General features: G+C 37.6%; 1 protein-coding gene across 1 annotated transcript in view; it reads left to right on the forward strand.

Annotated features, from left to right (window-relative positions):
* Positions 1 to 18,816, forward strand: part of LOC133992184 (protocadherin-15-like) — a 149,116-nt gene that overhangs the window by 30,665 nt on the left and 99,635 nt on the right. The window contains exons 4-10 of the mRNA XM_062430890.1: positions 5,024 to 5,184; positions 8,558 to 8,713; positions 10,225 to 10,344; positions 10,473 to 10,583; positions 12,490 to 12,660; positions 16,651 to 16,759; positions 16,921 to 17,033. Of these exons, the coding sequence (XP_062286874.1) occupies positions 5,024 to 5,184; positions 8,558 to 8,713; positions 10,225 to 10,344; positions 10,473 to 10,583; positions 12,490 to 12,660; positions 16,651 to 16,759; positions 16,921 to 17,033 (941 nt within the window). The remainder of the gene's footprint in view (positions 1 to 5,023; positions 5,185 to 8,557; positions 8,714 to 10,224; positions 10,345 to 10,472; positions 10,584 to 12,489; positions 12,661 to 16,650; positions 16,760 to 16,920; positions 17,034 to 18,816) is intronic.

Below are 18,816 nucleotides of genomic sequence, written 5' to 3' on the forward strand. Positions count from 1 at the left end.
GCAATAATCCAACTGTGTCAAACACTGCCCAAAAGTAGGATTTCTCATATTTCCAGATAAAAATTCAGTAATTTATTGCCTTCAGGAAGACTGTTTCAGTACTTTGATAAGCTTGAGAGACTATACTGAAACTTTTCAAATATAGGGTTTTTATTCATTAAGGCGAAAAGCTGATCTGCAACAATTTCCTCTAGACCTTTTCCCCCAGTAAAAGTATTGAGATTGGTCCAAAATTATCACTGGGAACAAGTGTTTCATTTAATGATTTATATCTGCTTGCTTACAGAGCTGTCCTAATATTATTGCAGCTATTTTCTCACAAAATTCATTTTAGCTCCCTATCATTAAACAACATCACCATTTCTACATGTTTGCTTATCTGCTTTCAGGAGAAAACAATTATAATTTTCCTATTGTGTGTTCTTAGAGACCAAATGATATCAAGCAATGTTGTAAAAACATGCTTGCATTCACTGGTTGCAAGCTTTGGCAACAGCAAATATCTTGTTGCTGTGTAAATTGTTAACTGCATGTTTTTTACTCTCAAATACTAACTTTTTGGTTTGATGGCTTGTGGCACCCTAAGACTATTATAAATTGAGATCATGGATTGACCTCAAAGAATATTTTGAATAGGATTCCTCGCTAATACCATGTACCGTAATGCCAATTTCATACTGATGTTGGAGCCCTATCAGAAACAGACAACCACATTTATCTGCTGCCATCATCTACAAATGCCAACATTATTGATATTTGGGATAAAAGTAAGCCCTCTGTCCTGTCTCTGTGGGGGTTAGTCCACTGTGAAGCACAGATCAGAGGTGCCTCTGACCAGAGATGACCCCTACTGACTCACTGGCTACTGAAAAGAGAGGGATTTCATTTATGTAGAAATTAAGCACAAATACAGCTCAGTGGAACTCTGGGTGAATCTTGTTTGTATAGGTTTGACAGACTCTGGCATCCTCTTGACTGATGAGGACAGCAACTTTGCTGTGTGACTGAGATTGAGAGAGGAAGTGCCCCTGAACAGTGGGAGTATTCGGCTGTCACAGCAGAAAAGCTGAAGTTCAATTAACTTGAGGGGAAAAAAGGAGGATCTTGTGCCCTCCCATGTAATATTATCAGCAATGTAATTTATGACCTGAGAGTTTCAAAAAGATGTAGCTCACCACTCAAGTTACTGAGGCAGATATATTTATGAAAAGCTGTGTTTTAGATTAATGAACCAGCATCATGGGGGTCTTTTGACTTTTAAATTAAATTCTTAGTAGATCAATTTTTCAAATGGAGTTTAGCCCACGTGAGACAGATAATTATAGGTCCTTGTGATCACAACAGAAATGCATCATACCCTGTCTACTGCAAATAGGGAGCACAGTCATTAAAGGTAGCATAAAATGCATGAGTGTGAATGGTAATTATAATGCAAAGGCTTCCATCACATCCCCATCTGTGCCCCTTTTTGAGTATGTGAGTCTGAGTTACTCTGTTAAATGGATAAACCTGCTTTATAAAAAGATGAAATGCAAGATGTTATGGGCAGTGATTAAAAAATCCATCAAGATAAGAGAAGTGTGCCAAGAACACCAAGTTTATTCAGTGCTTCAGTCTATATAGTCCATGGTTTATTTAAACCTTGTATGTTCAGGGCACCACCTCTTACAAGGAACCTTCAATGTCTGGGTGAAACTTTAAAGCTTCAATTTAATTCTCAATTTGAGAATTTCTATTAATCAGTCTCATAATCGTAAGGTCTTTTCAAAGCTGTGAATTCTGTTTTGCTGTGCTAAAAGAAATCACAACAGCAATTTAGGGTAAATAAAATGATTTGTCAAAAGCTAAATGTCTTGAGGATACAAGATAAAGCAATAATTAAAATAAAAAAGAAACCACAAAAATGAAGTACTATATATGGAAACACAAGACATAATATTACAAATAAAACAACAATAATCATAACTTGTTTCAATAAAAGTTTGAAATATGTGCTTATTCAGGTGAAAAAGGAAGAAAAGAGACACCATGCAAGGATTGGTTTTCAATGTGTTTTTCTTGCCAAATTGTTGATGACTCATTTTCTTAGTTTTGAGCCCTTTATGGTGTGGCTGACTTTGACTTGAGATGGTTAATTATTTTACACTACAATTCAATTTGGAGTTTTAGCATTTCCAAACAAGGACAGTATTCTCACATCTTGTGAACTATATTGAAATCAAAATTAATATTTTAAGATATTATCATACAGCTGTTAGAGTTATACTATTCTTTATGTATTTCTGACCAACAACATTGCACGATTTACGTAATGATTAGACTTGATTAATTCACACAAATTCAGATCTGGCTCAGATTTGTAGAGAGAATCAATTAATGTCCTTCAGGACTGTGAGAAAGTTCATGACTGTGTTCTGTGTAGATAAGAAAAGGGATTTTCTGTCTATGGGTGTTGAGTTATTGGTCCTTTCTCCTGGTTCAAATGACCCCACAGGTCATTTATGCTTTTAGTTCCAGCCATAATTCTGTTATTGGTCAGAAATGGTCTCTCAGGAGATCTGTTCAATCTCCATTTTCTCACAGTGTTTTACTTTGGTCAGTGTCATGTTGTCAGACATCCCCTTTGGCATAGAGGTCAGTTTGAGGGGTCCAGGGGTGAGGCAATAAGCCATGTCCCCGTAAAATTCACTTACCTCTTCAATTTGAAGTTAAAGACGAGCTGTTTTTCTCATGGAATCAAAGAAAAGGGCTTCAGTGTGTCCTACAGAACCTAAATTCACTATTAGGAGAAAGCATAGTGTACTTTGTTTGAATAATCACCAGAGCACCTTCGGCATATTTTTAATTAGAGGATATATAATTAGAGGAACTGAGGACATATTGAATGCAATGGGGAGAAATTCAGCTAATATGTACGAGAAAGTCAGAATTCAAAAGCAGAAAACACTGAAGAGTTTCTATGCTTGGCAGCTCTGATGTCGCTTATGATCTTCAGTAATAACTCTCACAGGGTTTAAACTGTAGTGGTACTGTAACTCCTGTTGGCTCGTAGCTTCATATACTTCTCTTTATGAATATGTTGCCATCCTGTGGCTGAGTGAGCACTGGAAGAGAAAATGTTTTTCTTGTTCCCTTCAGCCATAAGGTGTATTGACCGCCACTGAAATGAGCTGCTTCTAACTGTTAATTAATAAATTGTACCTTATCTGTAATATTGCATTTTATTTCAAATGTGATCAGTTAATTACACAATCCAAACAGAAGATTGAATTTTACTCAACTTTCAACTAACAAAGGGAAGAAATGAAAACAGTGAAATTTCAAAGGTGTTTGTATTTATAGTTAGTCAGAAGACAGTTATTAGTTGCAGGGATGTGTATTTCTTCTTCTCAGATTTATCTATGTGCGTAGATACACAGTTCACAATTTGAAACAAAAACAACACAGAGCCTAGATTTGCCCTTAGATTTGTCCATGGTAAGGATTCGATATTTTTCAAACTTTTGATATTGTAAAAATAAATTAAATCATTTATTTCCTTTATTTAAAATACTTAACTTTTTTAGTGAACCACCAGTTATTTTATAGATCCACTAATTTGTCTACTCAGGAGTCAAGCAATCCTTGGATTTAATAAGGTTTGGGAGAAATGTCCCAGAGGGCTACTGTGGCAAAACGTAGTCAATGGCTGATTAAAAGCTGTAGAATATAAACCAGAATGTGTTCAAGGATAACAATTATCAAATTTGTAGATTTGTCTATGTAAGATGCCAAGTTTTTCTTTTTTTAAGTAGTTTTACTCCTGAAAGTTTTACGAAACAAATATGTGAGACAAAATGAAAATTGTTATACAGAAGAAAAACAAATTCTAAAGATGCTTCTGTTTAAGATGTTATAAAACGTTCATGTTTACAGCTAGAGTCTGCACCCTTTTAATTAATTAAGTGCCATTTTCTTATAAATCCATGTGCCATAACAACGTTAAGGTTAACATTAAGTTTAATTACAACACAACATCAATGTTTAAATCTCCAACATATCTATAATTTTATTCCATAGGCCATGTATAGCAACATTTTTAATTAACATTTTTCTCCCACAGTAAGGTCATTGTAATTACATATGAGCCCGCATGAATGCTGTCATCCATCCAACTTCAACATCTGAGTTAAACATTAACCTTACCAACTTTCCACCAGTCTCGTTCATCAGCAATAAACTTAATAGTTTGTAGTGATTTTTTCTTTTTACCTTATGTGGTTATAAATGATATGCAAAGTTCCAATGTTAGCTTTTCAGCTGCTTTCAATGACATTTCCTCATTTACAAAGTGTTGCAATGTCAGAAAATAAAATAATTAAGTGTAACAAATAGATATATGAGCACTATTAAGGCTGAACAATTTTTACATAATATTTCTTTTGAAAAACATATAGAAATGATTATGGTGTGATATTTGTGGGGATCTGTACCAAAGAAGATATTTTCTTAACTCTTTAGAACATGATGTGTAGAGAGGCCAATATTTAATTTAAAATGTTATTTTGACACACATTTTGCCTTTAGCAAATATTGCGCCTCCTGTGATTTGATAATTGCAGTGGGCCATATTTTGATTTCGATCGTATTTTGATTAATTGTTCAGCTCTAAGAACTATGCTAAAATGCTGCCACCCACATCTGGCTACCAGCATGTAACTGCTTTTCTGCTATTTCTTTAGTGTGTTGTAAAACACTTCTGGCTGATATGCTAATGTCTTAATCTTGATTGAAGGTCCAATTCAATTCGAAATTCAATTGTCTTGTCAAATGTCTGTTTCATTTCAATTGATTGAAGTATAACCTTCATCATCTAGTGCCATTTATTTTCAGTATTCTGTATGACAACAGATAGCACAGGTCTTCGGAAAATTCTTGCAATGTTTAATTTGTTTTCTACCATCAATATAAAAAAATGTAACTGTGCATATTCTTCCACATTCTCTCTACAATGTACTAAATGGCGACTGCTTTGCCTCCACAGGTACGGTTTTGGTGGAAAACATGCAAATAAATGGCCGTGCCCAAGACCCAGGTAGAACCATCTCACTGACGTTGCTGGACAACTATGACTACTGGGTGATACTGGAACCAGCACGACAGAGGCTCTACCTCAATAGTACTGGGCGTGTTCTGGACAGAGATGTAAGTACAAGATTCTAATAGCACTCTGTAGTGAGGACTTGGGGAATAAAAACATGCACTTTAGTTTTCTACTTAGAAAAAAAGTTTTAAGCAACACAGGAAAACATAGAGTGAACAGATTCCACTGAGCCTCTTTCTGTCCCGTGGTCACTGTTCTCATGGCCATGATGATCAGGAGTGGATAAACCCGGTTGAAAGAGTGCCCGCCCGTATGCGACGCTCCTCGAAGAGCAGCGAACGCACCCGTTTACAGCTTTGATCCACAAAAAATCCGAGAGCAGGGCAGAGATCCGCGAGCACAAACTCCCTGAGTGCGAGAGGAAGAACTCGAGTGTGAGCGCAGGAAATCTGCGCGAGCATTGTTGTAACCGAGTGTGAGGACACAGTGCAGGCATGCGCAGAGCAAATTTGAGTGCGAGAGCAGAGTTTTGAGAGAAAATATCACAAAATCTGAGCATGAAATCAATAAATCCTGCTCTCAAATCCATTTAATATGCTCTTGAATTAAGATGGGGAATAAACTCCATACATGATTAATCATTGTATCAGTTTATACATTAATTATAGCTGAATCAAGTCTTCTCTCATTTATTTTAAGAGGGCCATTGTAAATACATTTAATTTCTGAGGCCACTGGGACAGTATTCAAATGATGCAGTAGAAATGAAGCATATTTTAAGGTTTTAAATGACTTTTTATTGTTATGTTTATTGTTATGTTCTTATTTATTTATTTATTTTTTACTGTAGCATTGACAAACTTTTCAGAAGAATTTAAAACGTTTTGCACTCATAATATGAAGAAGGGTTTAAGCTGTATCCAGGGTCGCTACAACACATTTCTATCACTCGGAGTCCATTTATTAGATCAGTGTAGATCTGAGCAGAAAGAAAATCGATACTTTCTAATTAAATGTCTATCTTGTTTGTAATTTTGATGGAGGCCAAAGGGACTGTTTAGAGTGTGCATGCATGTGACACCCACTAGAGCAGAATATTTAAACACAGCATCGCTCAGCTGTAGCTCATAGTTCCAAGTGACAAATCAAACATCAGAGCATGACATGATGAAATAAAAACTGTACGTATTATTGTTGTTGAATGTTCAATCAGTGAAAATTAGTTAACAAATGATGGACATGCAGATAACAGTTTGCTACAGATGGTAATCGGCCAACTAATGTTTCCCTTAAAAGAACACAACAGGCTGATAGACGTCTAATTGTGTCCCATAGACTGTAGGTATAACTGGTAGCTTATGTGTTTGGCGGTGTATCCAGTTTACAGTTCACAAAAACACTTAAACTTGCTTATAGTCATTCAGCCGCTACACTTGTATTGTAAATATATTTGGCCAATGAAGATGATTCTGAAGGCTGCAACAATTTTGATTAAACATGAATTCATTGTTAGATATGTACAACAACATCTTGTTTGATCTAATTCATGTCCTCCAGTGAAACTTGAAGTTGTGCAGCTGTTGTGTTTAATACTTTTTTTGGGCCAGTTGTTATATAGCGATAGACAGGATCTAAGTAATTTGTAATTTAAGTCATTATTTGTGTTGTTTATTTTATCATTTATGCAACTTGATCTTTTCTTTTAATTCCTCATGTTGCCTATTCTTATTTTCCATCCAACATTGGTAATGGTAAACTGTAGCAAAAGTAGTCCAGCTGCCAGAAACAGCTGCTCAGCTGCAACAGACGCACAAATGTCGCTCCAACTTTATCAGTTCATTTACTGCCGCCTCTAAAAGGCGTTCATCACTTTTGTGTTGATTTTGTTGGAAGCATGTGTAATTAAAGTCCTGCTGTCTGACACTCAGCTCTTGGCCTGCATTAACCAAGCAGCTGCTTCTGTTCAAGAAGCTAGTTTAGCATTAGCCTCACATAGCTAAACTACGCAGTTGCCAAACTACAACTCCATGAACTAACAACTTCACAACTAAATGCCAAGTTCATAAACACGGCACAGTGAACAGATTAAGGTGCACTGTGCATTTGTTTTACAGTTTATGCGGTACATCTGTAACTCAATCTCATTAAAAGTAAGTGGCTCCACCTGGCGGTCAAGCAGCATTGTGCAGCTAACTTACACAATATTTTCTGACAATCACACCTCACCGACCTCACCTTATGCCTTATCTGTTAATTTATTTTTAATCTGTTGAAGTATTAATGGCAATTAACGGATAATCAATTAATTATTGAAAACTTTGGTTTTGTTAGATATGATTTCCTGCATTCTGGTGGATTTTGAGGTGGCCTTTTGGAGATGGGAAATACATAAATTAATTCAGATTCATAGCCTACATCTGGCATTGGCCTTCAAGTAAACCTTGGTTAAGTGACCAATCATCATTCAAGTTTCAGTTTTAAGGCCCCCCAAACCATAGGTAGGGCGTAAATAATAACTGTCTATAATTGGAACTTTCGCGTTTACCTCAGTGGTGTTGTTGATGCTCATCAGGTGATGAAACACACAACACACGCAGGTTAGGCGGTGCGTTGTCCAATCAGAGCCCACAGCCCAAGCCTACTTGGCTGTCAGAGCAGCAGTGAAAACACCAGTCGAAGGGCGCGCTGCCCCGACGGAAAGAGTTTAGGGGAGTGGAGAAATGATTTACAATGTATCCAAATACATACTGTGTGCCACACGCCTGCTGCAAGTATTTAATCTGTAAGTAAATGCTAAATTGATGTTTTGATTAAGGAGTTACCCAATCAGATTGGGGAAAAAGATAAATTTGCTGTTCTGTCTGTCTCAGTTATTTGTGTTCCACTGTGACTTTGCTCCCATTTGCAGTTCTTTGTCATCTTTCTTGCTTACAAACAGCGAACAGCTATGAATGGTGATAAATCAAACTTGACACGTGAGATAGCCTAAATTAGCATCTAGTAAGTTTGACTGATAATAGCAATCATGTCAAAATTATCAAAACAACAAGGCAATTATCTCTGACTCTAACTAGACTACTAGGTTATTGTCTTCCATTACCCCATTGCTCCTTCATTATTGGAACACATTTGAATTCATGATGTTAGAGAAAAAGTACTATAGCCACAGACTTAGTGGTATTAGTGTCAGTATAGTATAATAATTCACTCTGTATGCTTTATTATGTTAGTAAATGCTGGAATTTGTGTCTATGTGTGTATGTAAATATGCTCAGTTCATTCACCCAGTGTATCAAGTACACCTGCAGTGCAGACAAATATTAGAAATATCAGGGGGTAAAAAAAGGTTTTGCTTTGATCCTTGTCAACTCTCAGTCTGTATGTTGGACAAAAACTACATGAACAACAACTTTCATTGTGCTACTTGTATATACTTGTATACTTGTATGACGCTGTCTCTCTTTTCTCTCTCAGCCCCCCAACTACATCACCACCATTGTGGTTCAGGTCCAGTGCACCAATGAGCTGGTTGGTACTGTTATTTTTCACGAGGTACGGATTGTTGTGAGGGACAGGAATGACAACACCCCTAGCTTTCAGCAGCCACGCTATTATGTTGCAGTAAATGAGGTAAGAAACTCCTGCTGTTGGTTATTCAAGGTTGGTAACTAGAGCTGGGCATTGAATTGAAAAATAATCGAAATTGACATTTAGAAACTGTAATCGACTTAATCTTGCTCATATGATTAATCGTGGTGTTCACTGTTGCCATGACAGTAAAGGTTGCATATCTTTAAGGAATTTGAAAACTTGTCTCCAGTGATAATTTTAACCCAAACCATGATCTTTTCATAGTTTTAATCAAGTGGGTTTTGTGCCTAAACTCGACATTAACCACAGCGTCACACCTTAAAACATCATTATTGTCACTCCCTAAAGATACTCATGTGCGAAAATATCATAAAATATCATGTGAGGGCAGTGTAAAATACAAAACAAAAGAAACTGTGAAAATACATAATTGTTCATCAAGGGTGGAGATAATCGTTCATTCATCGTAATCGAGGTTAAAAGTTCAATTAATCGAGATTTAGATTTTTGCCATAATCGCCCAACCCTAAACATTGTGCAGGACTTTAATATGATTAATGCATATATTTATACATACATCCAAATTATCCTGAGGGCATATGTTGGTTGTAGAAAAAAATGTCAGTCATAATGAAAAGTGGTGCAGGTTATGTTTTGCTTTTAGAACATTCATCTCAGTGTCCCCATGGGGTTGGCATCAAGACAGACATGTTGTTCATTGTCCTGAAAAATCAAGTTGAATCACTGAATCTGTTATTGAAAAGCTTGACCACCTGCAACTGGCCACCTGCAACTATTTGTTACTAGTTTTTTAGTTGACCACCTTTCATATGTGTAATAATAGAAACTAAAGTATCTTCATCCTTAGCAATCAATCTTAATATTTTATAAGATATTCATGCATGCAGGAAGGTCAGGAGAGCACTGTGGAAATTTGCTGCAGCCTGTTGTGCATTCACTTTTATACATCTAGCCAGGAAGAGACAGTACAACCTTTTTTCCCTTTAAAAAAAAAACAAAACTGCATCACCTGCAATGATTCAAGACAATTAATCAAATCCACTGACTTTACAGTTATGTGTTTTGTGATTAGAAAATAATTCCATGCTGAGTTCTTGACAACCCTGACTTTTGTCTGTTTTTCACACTGTATATTGCATGTCTAAAATTCCTGTCACAGTGGGTTATCATAGCCATATGCAGCAGCCCCAACAGTATAGTGAGTCATTCTACATTGCTGTCAACTTCTTCCCTGAACAAGCTCTCCTGCCCACTGCCTGGTTCTGTGGACTTGGGCTCTAGGGAACAGCAGCGGTTCTCATACTTACTTTTTGTTATTCTTTCAGTAGTGTTCGTAAGCCTTCAGACTGCTGCTGACTGCAACATTTCTCTTTTTGATTTTTTTTTCTTTTAGCATACTATTGGAGTGGAGTGGCTACAGTAATAGCTATATGCATGGGGCTCTCCACAGTACTATAAGAGGATGTTGTACTCACAAGGGGCTTTTTGAGTTGTTGACTTTTCTTTTTGCCACTCTCATTTTTCTCTAGCTCACACCAGTTGGAACAACCATATTCACCGGTTTCTCAGGAAATAATGGCGCTACGGACATTGATGATGGGCCAAATGGACATATAGAATACAGCATTCTTTACAACCCCAATGACCCGGTATATGGACAAGTCACGCCATGATAAATACCCTCTACACTATTGTAAATTTCTTCAACAATCAACAACTTATTGCTCACATCCACCTTTCTTTGTGTCTTATCTTATCAATTCTCTCTGTGTTCCAGGCATCTAACAGGACAGTGAGTGTTGCAAACACGCTTTCAGGGCACATTACTCTGGCAGAGAGGCTAAACTATGAGGAGAGAACTCGCTACCTGGTTTTGGTACAAGCCAATGTGAGTGAGCTGGTCTGCATTATGCACAGTTACTTTTAATTGCTAGTGTAAACACCTATATGAATTTCAATAGATTACAAATAGGCCTTGATTTTAATGTTTGTCTCGATTTGTGCGAGGTTGTCTATCTCAGCATTGATCTTGTGATTAGAGATCTCATAATCCTATTAAAGTGAGTAATGTTTTTATTTTCAGTAGCTGTATTCACACATTTTCAATTGTAACATAGAATTGGAGCATTCCAGGACCTTTATCCTTTCCTGACCTAAGACAGTGTTCTCACCACATTTCAGCTTGTTCACTTATTTTAGGGGGTGGATGTTTTAAACAAAAACACACAAAAAAAGTCAATACTTTGCTGCTTCCATGACTTCAATTCTTCACACTGCATAATTCCTACCCAGATTGCAGTTTTAAGGAAAGATCTGGTGTATTTTTAAAGAGTACTAATTTTTTCATCATTTAGCAAACCATCCTTTTCACTTTCAGTTTTACCAATCAGAGGGAGATGCTTGTTCCTTTTGACATGTTAACAAGAAGTAATTAGAGAGCTCGGAATTGGCAGTTAAAGACATCACAAAAACAAGCTGTTTAACTCACATTTAACTTATATTCATTTAAAATTTCTTACAGTCAGCATATTGGGCAAAGAATACTGAACCCTCCAGGGATTAAGCACAACCTACTTTTTTTATTTACTTTTTTTTACTATGGGTTTTACTTGAGGGAGGGTATTTTACTTCACACCCTCATGGGGCAACATGACCGAGAAAATATTGTAAAACAAGTAATCCTAATGATGCCATTAAAGTGGCATGAATTATAATGAGGCCATTTTTATGCTCTTTCTCTGGTCCCTACCCTTGGCTATTAGGCAGCAACTGGCCAATAATTCAATCAGAGAAACAGCCGGGTTAAGAATCCCACATTTCCATAGACTGCTCTTTATGATTCAAAGACACATTGTTTGATAGCAGACTCTCAATATATGAAACCTATATTTACAAAAAAACAAGCAGCAATTATAATTATATCATAATTACGTCCCATTCACTGATTATATAATCTCTTCCCTTAAAAAGTGATGATGAAAGATTACGCTCTACACTAGAGAATGGAAGAGGACAGATAATCATTTAGCAGTCACCCCATCTCCCATTCTCTCCATTTCATGCATGAGGAAGTAAAGAAAGAAAGAAGGCATGGTATTTACTAGAACTCTGCGCTGCGCTGTCTCAAGACTTCAATTACACCGACAATGTGAATCTTTGAAGTGTGGTGCTCGCTTGTCAGGGTACCACTCCTTAAAATTTCCTTAAAAATAAAATGTTTGTAGAACATAGTGCTGATCCATCTGGTTTCTAATGGTCTAAAGTGGGATGCATTGTTTGCATCATTACAGGACCATCTCTCTAATCAAATACATGCACAAATAAGAGCATTGTTACTTGGGTACTGTCTGAAAACTCTCTACCAAAGACATGGATTATGTAGCAAACATCACATTTATAACGTAATATTTAGTTTTATGTCTAAGCTCCTATAGCCTTTTTTGTATTGCATATGATATGACATTGATGCAGTGCCATAAAAAATTAATTACTTGGTCACTTTTCCACCACAAAATATTTCAGTAATTATTAACTTTAAGGAGAAGAAAAAGGGTTTCAGCATCCTTTCCTGCAGCCAAACAAATGAAGAATAAAAACATAATTAGTGGAACACTGTGAGCTTCCAGAGCAGCCACCCCTGCAATACATACTTAAAACCAGCTGCAGAAATGTGTTATGGTTTAAACATGTTACATTGATTTTTAGCTCAAGCAGTGTGTAGTCCCAGTGCACAAAGCAACAAATCGTCTGGGAGTTTGAAGGTTGAAATTGAAAGCATTTGTTTTGTTTTCCAGGACCGTGCTCCATTTCCTCCCAACAGACGAACAGCTACCACGACTCTGACCGTGGATGTTCTGGACGGAGACGACCTGGGCCCCATGTTTCTGCCTTGTGTTTTGGTTAACAACACCCGCGACTGCAACCCCCTCACCTACCGCGTTGCAATCCCTGAATTCACTGAACCGGTAAGAACGGGGCAGACAAGCAAGCGCAAACACACTGCTGTTCCACAAGGTCATTTCAACAGAATTCCTCCTGTTAATAGTATGTGTATATTTGTATTACCGCGCATGGAGGCTGTGTTTTTGTCTGTCATCCTGTGTTTGCTTATGTCTTGTGCACATATATGTGAAACATCTGTGCCACATGTATTCCTGTTAAGCTAAATATTTAACGACACCACTCCTTTTAAACGTCCTATTTTTCGATAACGCCTTGCTTTTGCCTGCTCACCTGGAGGCAGAGTAAGTTTTGCTGTTTTTTTCTCAGCATGATAATTCCAGGGGCATTTTCTGGTCTGTTGGACCAGCAATTAGAGCTGAAGGCTGAGTTGACCTGAGATGACAGTTTAACACCACTGGTTAGGTGGATAGAAAGTAGTACACCACTAGAATTTATATATGTCTATATACAGTTTATCTATTTCTCTAGAAATCTGTATGTACTGTGTATTTCTATACATGGACAGAATATTAGAGTGGAATGAAATGAAGTGGACTGAATCAAATGGAATGAAATGAACTGAACTGAATTGAAATGTGAAGAAATATTGAGTTACCCTAGACTAGTTTGGACTAAGATAAGAGAATAAACAGACCACTACACAGTGGGTAAGGTACCAAAAGTTAGAGCAAGCAGTAATACAAATATACAAATGGGAGAAACTATCCATAAATCCAAATTAAATACACATACACAAAATAAACAGTAAGCAGAGAACAAACTGGACAAGAAATACAAATTAGAAGCTATATGCAGTATATTATAAGTGTGCTTAATGAGCTACATATGTAAGACTGATTCCCAACATTGTACAGTTGCCCTCAGTGCCTAGCGAGGTAACAAAGTATTCTAATGATATGCATACAATAACAAGTATAACATAATAAAATATACATTAAGAAATACAATATATGAATGGTATATATAAAAAGTGACATTATAACTTTGACTGGTAAACTAAATCTCTCCTCGGGGTCCATTTAGTTGCTATTCTCTACCCTTGTGATTCCATAATCTCAAGCACCTCAAGGGTTTCTCATTCATGTTAATTTAAAAGTTGGTTGAGTTTGACACTTAATTCTTAATAATCTTGGATAGAAACCATTCTCAGTCTCAAATCAAGGTCCACTTACTAGATTCTTTGACCATATTATATGGTCCTCATCAGCAGACTAGACTGGATTAGATGTAACTTTGTTGATGGGATTGGAGTAGTCAGGACTGAATTTGATTGGATTTACTGGACTGGGTTGAACTGGAGTCAGCACTGTGGTCTCCTCAGATCAGTAAGGGTGTGGATTCGGATCTCAGCGTGGGTGCATTCAGTGTGGAGTTTGCATGTTTTCCGCGTCATCACATGGGTTTCCTCTCAGCGCTCCAGTTACCTTCCATAGTCGGAAGACAAATTGCAGGTGTCAGTCAGAAACTCTAAACTGCCCACATTAGCTTTTCTGTGTATCAGCCCTTGACCAAATAAATATAATATTTTGTAAATTTTGTAGACCTGCCAATACAATTATTTTCATAGTTTCTTCTACTTTTATGCAATATATTGCAAAGCATTCAGCTCTTTTTCAGTGGATAAGAACTGACCATTTTTGTTTGTTTGTTTGTTTGTTTTTATTGTAAATTGGAAGACCGACTAATAGTTTCATTTCAGCCACCGACTTGAGTGTGACGTAATAGGATACACTTAGCTGAGTATACTACTCGAAAGCAGTATTGGAAAAGACTGCATCAAATATGGGTTAAATGTACTGGGGTGAACATACATGTGGAACTGAATTGAATTTAACTGAACAGAGAGATTAAACAGAGTGGCAGAGAGATTAAATAACACAGATGCCGGCAATATCGACACAATGGGAGCTGTATAGATTGGTTGAGAAACTCAAACGTTATAGATTGAGGTCTACAGAGAGAGAGAGAGAGAGAGAGAGAGAGAATACATCTGTGTGTGTGCGTGTGTACTGTATCTATAGCTGTAGTCGAGGGAGAGCAGCCATACTGAGTCACAGTTGTTTGTTCAGGTTTTCCATTCAGTTTGCCCATGTAATGTATTATTTATGATAAAAGGTTTGCAGACTGCTATGCAGGACCTTGGAGCTCTGGCTGCACAAACCAAAGCTTCTGCTACACAAACCAAAGCCTTTTCACCAGTGAAAAGGTTGGCCTTTCTCCTTTTTGTTCCAGTTTTTTTTTGTTTTTGTTTTTTTTTAACCTCTGATCACTATATGGTTTAATTCTCCCAACGCTTCATATCAGTACAGTCTGATGTTACAGAGACACTGCATTTATCCTTTACTTTATACACTGACACAACTTTAATTTATCCTCTACATATTTACACTACACTCAGTTCCTATCTTTGGGTTTTTCCAGAATAATTCTAGTGCATCAGGTCTGTTTCATAATAAATAACATATTCTCCTCTTTTTACTCTCCTTAAACAGTGCACATTTAAATTTCATAACATGTTTTAGGAATGGCCTACATTGGCTTTGCAGTTTTCAGTCAGTTTTTTGCTGGTCTTTGATTTTTTCTCCATTCTGCAGTGTAACCATTATGCTAACATATCTGTCCACGGGGAGATTTGTCTTCTCATAATTGATGAGTGTATTGTAATTAATCACAATGGCTAGACGGGCATTATTAAGTTGATCTGTATTTATTTTTTGGCCTGGGGGGATATAATGTGGGCTCTGGAGTCTCTCAGATAATGACTGCTGGAGGAGGGTATTATAGCTAATCATCATTGTGCAGAGCTAGGGGGATTTGATTTAGCGCACCTCCAGACATTGTAAAAGTGAGAGGGCTGGTTAGGGAGGGGTGTAAGGATTACTCCAGAGCTGTGGGATATAAATATACCCCCTCAGGGAGGGATTCTTCCTGCCAGAGAGCTGTTAGCAATGTCGCTGTCTACGCTAAGGAAGTTCAGCACAGGCCTCTTTGCATACTCACACACATTGTATCAGCCATGTGGAGGCATTTTGCATGAGGAGAGGTATTCTTAAATTTGATGTGCTAAACATATTCCCACTTAGCCATATGTTGGTGCAAAAGTGTTGGGGTAAGGCTGGATAATTAGTGCTGATGATGTCTGCGTATGCATGAACAGGAAAAGTTGCCTCCAGTACCACAAACAGATTATCCTAAATATGCAACCCTATTAGGCATATTTAGAAGCATGCTGATGAGAAAAAGATTTAATAGCACTGGCTTATTCAGTAAATACCCCAATAATTGCCCAGTGTGCTACGGATTGTGACTGCGAAAGCACTTGCCTAAATCAGCTGTGTTCTTTTTGATTTCCCAATAATCAGTGTTGGAAGCCTTTTTTTTTTTTTACACCACAATGAGTAAGACACTGTGTTCTCACCTTTCCTGAAACTGAGGATAAGTGTAACTACCAGCACCAACTGGGGAAAGCACACATGGTTGCAGCTTTCTTATTTTTGCAGTTTTGGTGACTACAGGCTCAAGCTCTAACCTACTACTGTATGGAGAATAGACGGAGGCAGGGAAGATTATTAGGAGGGATACAGAATCAGCAGGTTGAGATAGGGAGTGATTCAAGAATGCCCAACAGCTCCTCTCATCCCATTTAAAAGCAGAAAACATTTTAATGGGCCAGGAGGAAAGTCCAAAGCAGCCCCCCTCTAGAGAGTACTGTTTTTCTCTGGAGGAGCAGAGTTGTGAGGAACTAAAATACAACATGTCAAAAAAGATTATACAGAAGCCAAGATATTATTACATAGCACACAAAATATGTTTTCAGGGCGGATGATGATGGGCAAAATTGTTTCACAAGATACTGAAATGCCTCTCTCATGCACTCAGTTATTATATCTTTGTAACTGTAGGCTGCAACCACACAGACAACAGGAAATACATTGATTTGAATCTGAGTGTGTTGCAGTGCTGTTGACTAATTTGCTCATTCCTTGTTGCAGAGTAAACTGAACCCATTGAACGTGACCCCTCCAATCCAGGCAGTGGACATGGATAGAAACATACAACCCCCATCAGACAGACCTGGCATTTTATACTACATCCTTGTTGGTAGGTTCATCACGTATCTTCATTGATTTTATGTATTTAATCTTCTTTGGCTCTGTCGGTCTGCCATGACTTGACTTCTGAATGTTCACTCCAGTGTTCTTGATGGTACCATAAAGTGCACTGAATCCAAATAAGTGAATGTTTTTATTTCTTTATTGCAGGTCATCCAGTCACATATCCAGAGTATTTCTCCCTGAACAGAACCACTGCAGAGCTGCGTGTTCTTCAACCGATCAGCAGGGACGTTTATCAGAGGTTCACACTCATTATCAAGGTAAAAAATTAAATTCAGTTTGTAATGTTCACTCCTTATTATTGCATCACCATAATCAGCCCTGTTTTTGTTTTATTAAAGGTTACAGAGCCTCCCCTGTGCTGCTGAGAATTACAGTGTGACCTTTGATTGAACCTAAACCTGCTACAAAAAACTACAGTGTACTGTAAGGTCACACAATGAGTAGACTGAACAAAATAGGACCAACGTACACTACTGTGAAAAATTACAGCAAGCAAAAATGATGCTGTGAACTTACAGATGTGCATAGTCAATTTAGACTGTTTTTTTTTTTTTTGTTTAAAGTGCAACAATTACAATTTTCCAAAAAATATCTACTGAATGTGAACCATCCATTTATTATCTTATTCAAGGTTTAGCTCAAGGTAAAATATTGATTCCTTTGCTGTATTAGGAAAACAAAGCTGTTTTATTAAACATCGCACTTCTGTCCTCATATTTTTAATATGCTTGTGCCACATCAAGTTTAACTAATATCTCAATACATTTAGCATGCACCCTTACCCGGCTCCACCTAGATAGCCTCAGTCCTGAAGGCCATTAACCTTATCTTTAGCTGCTTTGGAGATTAGGGTGAAAAAGATGTTATGATTTATGGACTTAGCAGGAGGAAAGGCTGCTGTGCTCTCATGAATCCTAATTTAAAGCAGTCAGGGATTGCCTTAGTGCTGCCAGTGCAGAGCAGCAGCACAGATGAACTTGCCATCCACCCATCACTAACCTCTAGACACCTCTATGCGTGGTGTAACCTGTTGTTTACCGGGATAGCTGGCAAGTCAAGAGATGAGAGGAAGAGCTAATTTCTACAAGAGGAAGGAGGAGAGGAAAGATTGATCATACGAGAAGCATTTTGCATTTTGTATTTCTTGGGGAGGATTACGCATAGATAGAGGAAGCAAGGCAGTTCAAAGGGGGAGCTGGAAAAGACCAAGAAATATAGAGAGATGTGTGTGGAGGATGGTAGAAGCCTTATCTACCTACTCTGGATGGCATTACTTTGGCCTCCAGTACTACTGTAAGGAACCTAGGAGTTATATTTGACCAGGATCTGTCCTTTAATTCCCACATAAAACAAATTTCAAGGTCTGCCTATTTTCATCTGCGTAACATTTCAAAAATCAGACATATTCTGTCTCAAAATGATGCTGAAAAACTAATCCATGCATTTGTTACTTCTAGGCTGGATTATTGTAATTCATTATTATCAGGCTGCCCTAACAAGTCTCTAAAGACTCTCCAACTGGTCCAGAATGCAGCTGCACGCGTTCTGACAAAAACTAGAAAGAGAGATCACATTACTCCTATTTTAGCTTCACTGCATTGGCTTCCCATAAAATCAAGAATAGAATTTAAAATCCTTCTCCTCACTTTTAAAGCTCTTAATGGTCAGGCTCCATCATACCTTAAAGAGCTCATAGTACCTTATGTACCTACCAGAACACTGCGCTCCCAGAACGCAGGCCTACTTGTGGTACCTAGTATCTCTAAAAGTAGAATGGGAGGCAGAGCCTTCAGTTTTCAGACTCCTCTCCTGTGGAACCATCTCCCAGATTCGGTCCGGAGGGCAGACACCCTCTCTACTTTTAAGAGTAGGCTTAAAACTTTCCTTTTTGATAGAGCTTATAGTTAGCAAGCTCCTAGTTTATGCTGCTATAGGCTTAGACTGCCGGGGGACTCCTACCTCCATGATGCACTGAGCTCCTCTCTCCTCCTCTCTCTCTCTCTATCCATCCATCTATATCCAATAACATTCATGTACTAT

Source organism: Scomber scombrus, chromosome 12 (genome assembly GCF_963691925.1).
Source record: "Scomber scombrus chromosome 12, fScoSco1.1, whole genome shotgun sequence".
Classification (NCBI taxonomy): domain Eukaryota; kingdom Metazoa; phylum Chordata; class Actinopteri; order Scombriformes; family Scombridae; genus Scomber; species Scomber scombrus.